The sequence below is a fragment of the Neofelis nebulosa genome, chromosome 15 (assembly GCF_028018385.1).
Source record: "Neofelis nebulosa isolate mNeoNeb1 chromosome 15, mNeoNeb1.pri, whole genome shotgun sequence".
NCBI lineage: Eukaryota > Metazoa > Chordata > Mammalia > Carnivora > Felidae > Neofelis > Neofelis nebulosa.
Window position 1 is genome coordinate 38,526,538 of NC_080796.1, and position 8,178 is coordinate 38,534,715.

General features: G+C 41.6%; 1 protein-coding gene across 3 annotated transcripts in view; it reads left to right on the plus strand.

Annotated features, from left to right (window-relative positions):
* KCNH1 (potassium voltage-gated channel subfamily H member 1) overlaps positions 1 to 8,178 on the plus strand; it is a 390,176-nt gene that overhangs the window by 38,369 nt on the left and 343,629 nt on the right. For all 3 annotated transcript variants that reach the window (XM_058701734.1, XM_058701731.1, XM_058701732.1), the window contains exon 4: positions 6,112 to 6,240. In XM_058701734.1, coding sequence (XP_058557717.1) covers positions 6,112 to 6,240 — 129 coding nt within the window. The remainder of the gene's footprint in view (positions 1 to 6,111; positions 6,241 to 8,178) is intronic.

Here is an 8,178-nt window from a genome sequence, read left to right on the forward strand (position 1 = left end):
TCTCAGTTCTATGTTCTAAAGAATTCAGCTCTTCCCTTCTAATTTCAAATGTCCTTTCCTTTTTTTGTGTATTTATTTATTTTGAGAGAGAGAGAGAGAGAGAGAGAATATGCATGCGAGGGAGGGGCAGAGACAGAGGGAGAGAGAGAATCCCAGTCTCCATGATGTCAGCACAGAGCCCCGTGTGGGGCTTGATCTCATGAACTGTGAGATTGTGACATGAGCTGAAATCAAGAGTTGGACGCTTAACCAACTGAACCACCCAGGGACCCTGAAGTGTTCTTTTCTTCTATGCTAGATTCTCACACATTCATGGGCTTGTTTCTCTCCTCACCTTTTCCAGGAGTCCTTTTGTAACTTATTAGCTATGTGAGTTTGATTAAAATGCTCTCCCACTTGGGTTCCCCATGTTTAAAATTGGGGGATAATGTAGTCGCAATCCATCTGATGGTGGGGCTATGAGAAATAAACCACAATGGGCTCCACTGTAAGCACTCAATGAATTCAATGAATGATATTGTTGTTTTAAAGCCAGTGCCCATGGCTCTTAGTTCCTGTGCAGTTGACCTTTGAACAACGTGGTGTTAGGGGTACCAAACTGTCTCGCAAGTGTGAGTATAACTTTTTTTTTAAAAAAGATTTTGTCAATTCCTTGGGTCTTTTTTTTTTTAAGCTTATTTATTCATTTAGAGAGAGAGAGAGAGAGAGAGAGCGAGAGCACGTGGGAGGGACAGAGAGAGACAGGGAAAGAGAGAATCCCAAGCAGGCTCCACAGCATCAGCACAGAGCCCGACAAGGCGCTGAGTCTTACAAACCATGAGATCATGACCTGAGCCAAAATCAAGAGTTGGAGGCTTAACTGACTGAGCCACCCAGGTGCCCCTGGGTGTAAATTTGACTCACCAAAAACTTAACTACTAACTACTTAACTACAGCCTATAGTTGACTGGAAGCCTTATCAATAACATAAATAGTTAAAACATATTTCGAATGTTTTATGTTCAAAGATTTCTTGACTACTAATAGCCTATAGTTGACTGGAAGCCTTATCAATAACATAAATAGTTAAAACATATTTTGAATGTTATATGTCTTATACACTGTATTTTTAAAGTAAGCTAGAGAAAAGAAAATGTTACAAAAAATCATAATGAAGAGAAAATACATTTACCAAAAAAATACATTTACAGAAAATATATTTACAGAAAAAAAATTGGGGTATAAGTCGATGTGCGCAACTCAAACCTGTTTTGTTCGAGGGTCAGCTGTGGTAGATGGTCCTTGTCACTATTTTTCTTTCAAAAAATTTCAAAGATTTCTTGGCCCTTCTTCTGCTTTATTTTTCTACTTGAATTGAATTTCAATTCATCAACTCTGAGAAAAACAAACAAAAAAAGAACAACTGAGATTCTGATTGAAATTCCATTAAATTTATATATTAAACAGGGAGGTTTGACATCTTACAAAATTGAATCTTCTCATCTACAAACAATGTAACTCTCTCCATTTATTTAGGCTTTGTGTTTTGCTCTTCAATCAAATTTGAATTATAGTGAGGCTTAAGCATTGATTTTTCTAGCTTTTCCCTCATGTTTGAGAGTGGCTCTCTTTCTCAGAACAGGTAGAGGCAGCTTTGGAGTTTCATTAAACACCTTGAGATACATTCTCTTTTGAGTCATCCAAACACCTCTGTGAGGTGAGATTGAACATTTCAATCTTACCGGCAAAGAATTTAAAAGGAAGGGAGGAACGTATCAGACATGTGTATAGGTTTACTGAATCTAAAGTAATTCTATTATCCCTACTTTGCAAATGAGGAAACCAATTCTAAGAGGTTAAGGTGACATGGCCAAAGTGTACAATAAACTAAGAGATAGGGCTCAAACCCTGGGCTTGGGAATCCCAATCAGATGTTCTAATGGCCAGTAGCCACTGCTTCCCCCTGGTGTTCTCTCATACTCTCTGTATTTGTTATTTATCTCAGTGAAGGTGACCTGAGACCAATTGGTCTGTTTCCTGGGGCAGCCACCATGCCCTGGTCTAGTTTCTGGATCTATCTGAATGGCTCATGCAGCCATTCCCATGAGCCAGTGATAGTGGCTTGGTCAATTCTGTTGCTGTTGAATATGGCCTGGCTGCCTGATTACAGAGAGTACCTGGGAGGAGGCCCAGGGTAGGAGGAAGCCTGATGGAGGCCAAAAAGTCCCTTGTACATCTGAGCCTTGCTGTTTTGTTATCTGACTTCTGGGGTTGAGAAACACTATAGCCAGGTCAAGTTGTCAGGTTCATTACTCCATGACCCAAGGGAGCTAGTAAAGGATGAGAATCACAGAGTGACCAGGAGGAGGGGCCTACCCCGGGGCTGCCCTTCCACTTGCACTTTCAGCCAGGAAAGACCTGCTGTCCCAGCAGCAGCTGCCTTTGCCATCAGCCTTTGCTGTGTTTTTCCTAGATTTGTGCATTGATCTTCCTTTATTTATTATTCACCCTTTGTCCTTTTACAGAAACAGGACATCAAATACTTGCTTTTCTCAATTTTTCCACTGTGGCCACTTGGGTGCAGAGGCAGAATTTTCCTGATTAACCTTATCTTCCTGATTTTGTGACTGTATGTGTGAATTTCGTGCATGCATTGCTTCTCTTTATCTTGGTGGAAAGAATCCTACTCCAGAATCTGGGCTCTAGGAGAGATCCCTGGCCTCTGCCTCCGGGAAGCTCCTGAATATCCTTGGGGGCATCCAGAGGGATGGAAGAGAAACTGAGTGGGGCTCCAGCGTCTGGACAGTCTATGTTCACTTGAAGCAACTGTTTCATATATTGAGACTTAGAGTAATGTTTCACTAGTCAAAAATGCTTTGCTTTTATGATTAAAAGGTTGGAATTACTGTTCTGTGCCACCTAGGTGGGACTCATGTTCTCTTTTGAAAGAATTTCAGAAATAAAAATTTAAGCCCATTCTGCTTGCTTTCCTAGATTTTGTAGGGAATGATAATTTGGGAGAGGGTTCTGAATGACTGTGAAGACACTGGAAGTAGGACTTATTTCTTTGAAACTCAGCAGGCATTCTTAGAGTTCCTACCCTTCCAAGGTTGTTGGTTTTCACAACTCTAGAATGGTGCCTCCTGGAGTTGAGCCACGTAATGGCCTAATGGGATCCTATGAAAGCATTGCACTAGATGCCATTTAAATAGGGGTGCAGGGTGATAAGACAGCGGCAGTATTTCAGATATCTTGCTCCAGAGTGGATTATGGTCGAATTAAGGGAAGAGTCCTCAATTGTTAAAGTTGGAAGGGGGCCAACTCATAGCACTTTCTTTCCCTGCCTGTGATCAGAACCAATCAAGAGAGATACAGGAATCAGGCAAATGGAGGTTAAAATATCACTTTTAAGACCAGTAAAGCTGATCCTAGAGAATGTAGTTGATGTCTGTGTTCAAGTAAAGTTTCTAAAAGTGAATTCTAGAATCAGACAGACTTACCCACCTAACACAGGCAGCACTGGAGAACCACAGGCTTCTACCAGTCATCCCCTGCCTTTTTGACTTCTCCCCTTCCATCTATAGAATGGGAATACAGAAAAGAATGCAGATTCATCTCTAAGAATGCAGATGTGGAGAAGTGGGTGAGCTAACATATCCAGTTCTTGACCCCAAAATTACCAACCCAGGGAAAAGACTCAAGAGTTCCTTCGAAAGATGTCTCTCCACGAGGAAACACCGGATCGGGGAATAGGTTTCCTCTCTCAACAAGCCCAACTGATCAGCTTGAGATGAACTCTAAGGCAGTGAATACTGACTATGGGAAGTTTTGGTATGAGATTCATATTTATTTACTGAAAAGAAATGATCAGGATAGCATGTGTTTACTCAGGGAACATTTCTGGAGGAAGCATTGGGCACGGTTTGGTGGAGAAAAGCACACAGCCTTAAACAGATTGACGTGTAGAACTGGGGAGAGTCCAAGATGAGCTTGAACTCTAGCAAAATGAAAAAGTCCTCCCAGCATGACTAATACAGTGGGGCTCTCATGATCTGGTTGATATGGGCTAACGTCATCAATCCCAAGAGTCATAAAAGGAATATAAAGATTAGATGGCACAGTCCCAACTGGAAAAGTTCACAGGCATTAGGCCCAGCTGACACAGTGTAGTGGATGGCCCATAGGTGGTGGCTGGGAAGGCCGTGGTTCCAAGGATTCCAGCAAGATTGAGGCTTCTGGGGTTAGACCTCACGAGTTGGGCGGGGGGGTGGGGTGGGGGTGGGGGCTCTCATCTGATTCCTTACTGGTTTGATAAATTCACATTGTTTTCTGGTTTACCATCTGAAAAAACTTGCTTAAGTTTTTTTTGTTTTTTGTTTTTTGTTTTTTGTTTTTAGAGCAGAAAGAAAATGGTTTTTTGATTTGTTTGCTTTTTGTCTTACCAGCTAGGATATAATGGAGAGCTGTGGGTGTATAAGTTCACTTGATGTGACACTTTATTCTGAGGTTTCTGTTGCTTAATTGAAAATGGTTTAAAACCCACAGGTTCTGAGCAGGGGACTGGGAGGAATAGTAACAGAGACCTTTCAAAAACAGTAGGGGTTTCGAAGGGCATATTCTTCTTGATTTTGGAATGCTGTATGTGATTTTTGTATGGTGGATTTTTCTTTTGAAACACATTTTTCTTAGGGTGACCTTATAACTATTTGTCTTCTATAAGCATCCAGAAACAGGCAGCCAAAAATTAAGGAAAGGGAAAATGGACAGAGGATTAAAATTAACTATGGATAATTACATAGATAATATCAGGATTTAAAGAAAATATATTCCCGTATGATCTATTTGCTGCCTGTTTGTATATTTTATGGTTATTTATACTTCCATATGAATAAGTGGTATAGCCAGTTTTGTAAAGCTAATCTCAATCAGAGACGTCTCTCTGTCCATGTCATAGGATAGAGTTTGCTGTGATTGCCAGCAGAGACCCAGGTACCTCTTGGGGGTTTATTTCCATCTCCAAGATTCAGTGAGTTGTTTGCTTGTTATCTTCTTAAAATAAAATAATATATGTAGAATGCTGAACACCATGCCTTCTCTAATTCTTAACATGGAGAAATACTTATTGTATTTTAACTTGAAAATGGTTATAAAATAGCATGTAAAGTTTTATCCCAGTTATGCAAAATTCGGCCAATAGTTATTAAGTTATTTCCCAGATGCTGTTTAAGGACCTGGGGTATGAGAACTAGGTAGGGAAGAACCTACCATTTCTTTGTGTCTCATTAATTTTTGCATCAGAGAGTTGATTGGTGTGGCTTGCTGTGATGTCCTCTATAGTCCACCCACCTCTATATGTCCACCCACCTTCTCCTTGTGTAGATTAGGGCAGTGCTTTGGAAGATCTCATTCATCCCCCATTTTCACTCAGGAATAAGGATTGGAAGTTAAAACACATTTGTTGAGCTTCCTAAAGCACTAATATAATCACAGCCTAAAGCCACCTAGAAACCTCCTTTTTGAGGGAGCCTATGCTGGGAGAATCATCGTGGTGGTTCTCCTTCTTCAGCGCGTTGTCACCTGCCCCATTGTATTGGACCTTTTGGATCTTTATTTTTGGGAGAGAGACTTAGAAATATACCTTTTTTGGCCCATGGTTGATTGAGCATGTGAGTCAAACTGATGGATTCCCAAACTGGATTTTGACAGTAGGGCCTTTTAGCAATGGAAATTGGAGTTTGCGTGGTCTGCTGTCCATGGTTGGCAATGCCCATTGTTGGTCCCTACTGTTTACTTGTCCACTGCATGGTCTAAGGCAAGTATGTAGGCTTCTGTACCTTAGTTCCTTCTGTAAGATCAGGAGGTTCTTGACCCATTTTCTAATCATTTGCAAGGGTTAAGAGATCTACACTTACAAAATTATTTGAACTAAAGAAAATCCCTGCCAAATAGTCACCATGAAAGTTTTTTATTCCAGCAAGAAGAGGAATTAATGGTATGATACCCCAGCACCTAAAGGAATGAGACCATTCAAAAATGAATTAATATGTGTACCTATTCATTTCCAAGTCTTTATTCCATAGCCCCTCACGTGAAAATGAAAATTACTGACCGACCTTTTGATGTCTCTTTCAGGGACACCTGTGTGGTTCTTTGTGAAAATTGCTCCAATTCGAAATGAACAGGATAAAGTGGTTTTATTTCTTTGCACTTTCAGTGACATAACAGCTTTCAAACAGCCCATTGAGGATGATTCATGTAAAGGTTTGTAATTCTGATTTGTACAAAAACATTTATGCCTTTTTCCCCCCCTGTGGTGTGTCTCCCATTACGGAGAATTTGAGGTTGCCAAGGCAATCTCTGCACAAAGATCAAGATTTAAACTCAGATTTGTGTTGGGTAAAGCACTGTATCATTCTGGAATGTATTAAGCGGGAGAAGGGGAGGAGAAAAAATAAACTTTGTTTAGGAAAGCATTTGAATCAATTTTATACCTTGTGTAGCTTAACCCTTTCCAGTAAAGGTTAGACAGAAGAAGGTAGTTGGGCACCTTTGGTATCAGTGGAGTCTTTGTAGGTGTTCCCGGGACAGATCTCAGTCATGTAAATGAGGCAGTCCATGGCCACATTCATCTTACTTGTATATAAACTTTGTTAGATTTGACTGACATCTCTCCCTCTGTGGTTGATGGAGCTATGTCTGTGGCTGGTGAATTCATCGGAAACATGGTATTAATGAGGCCAGGGTCTTGAGCAGCCTTTCCATATGGGTCGTTTGATCAGCTTGTGACCACAGACTTTAGTGCTCACTTCAGCCATATCACATGCACGTATTGTTTGAATAATACTGGGGCCAAGGAAGGAAATGGCTCAGGATTTCTAGAACATGTATATGCTTGAAGAGGTTCCACTAATCAGATGTACAAAAGATGGCTTGTGATTCCCAGAGGTTTGGGATTAGGGGGTGTCACAGCCCTCTCTTCCATCCGTCTGCCCGCATGCACGCGAGACAGTCAGGAGGCCGTCAGCTCTTCTTTTTTGCAGTGCTTCTTGGCTCTGTGGTTGATTTTCCAGCTCTCTCTGAGAACTCTGCTCCTTGTGGTTTCCCAAGATGCAGCAGAGAGATGCTAGAAGGGCCCGGGCAAGAGTGAAACTGACAAAATTGTGATTGTTAAAATGTGCCTTAGAGGAGGAAAGAAAAAACATTATGTGGGTGCTGAATCCTCTAGCACATGTGGATGCTCACATTTACAGAGTTCAGAGCACAGTCCTGTGTAGACCAGTGCATCCTATTTTTTTAAACTGATAACGATAACCCTGTAAATCGATTTTAGCCTGCCTTTTGATTTTAAGATGACTGCAGATGTCAAGTTTCTCGGCCAGTTCCTCAGCCTCCTGCAGTCTCCTTTTTCTCCTGCAGATCTGTGATTCCCTGATTCCTAGTTTCTGACTTGAAGATGCCTCAGTGCAACAGGGATTACACGGTGATAGACTCACTCATGATTAAGGGTCACCCTTCTGTCCTCCAGAAACGCCATTGGCTTTTTTTAACTGAATAAACTCATAGATCCTGTTTTTAAAATTTTTTTTTTTTTCAACATTTTTTATTTATTTTTGGGACAGAGAGAGACAGAGCATGAACGGGGGAGGGGCAGAGACAGAGGGAGACACAGAATCGGAAACAGGCTCCAGGCTCCGAGCCATCGGCCCAGAGCCTGACGCGGGGCTCGAACTCACGGACCGCGAGATCGTGACCTGGCTGAAGTCGGACGCTTAACCGACTGCGCCACCCAGGCGCCCCATAGATCCTGTTTTAAAGGCAGTCAGATATTTTGACATTTGCTTTTGCAAGTTTTCTCTTAAATCTTTGAAGTAACGTGGTTTGGTTGAGTCAGCACACTTGCGTTTCACCACCACTGGAACATTTTTGGGTGACATGCAAGTATTGTTTAGTAGGAAAGACATACCCAACAGAGAATGTGCCACCTGGGTGTCTGCATTTGGTTCTTATGAAACATGAAAGAAGAGATAAAAACAGTGACGCGGTGAGGCTCACCTAGGTTTATTTTCCAGGAGTAAAAAATGCTCTACTTCACTTAACCTGCCTCAATGATGCATTTCCTCGCTGATGAGAGTTTTGGTACGTGCACACGCACCCACCTTAGTGCTCCCTGCAGGAACGCTGCTAGTGGATCATCCTTAA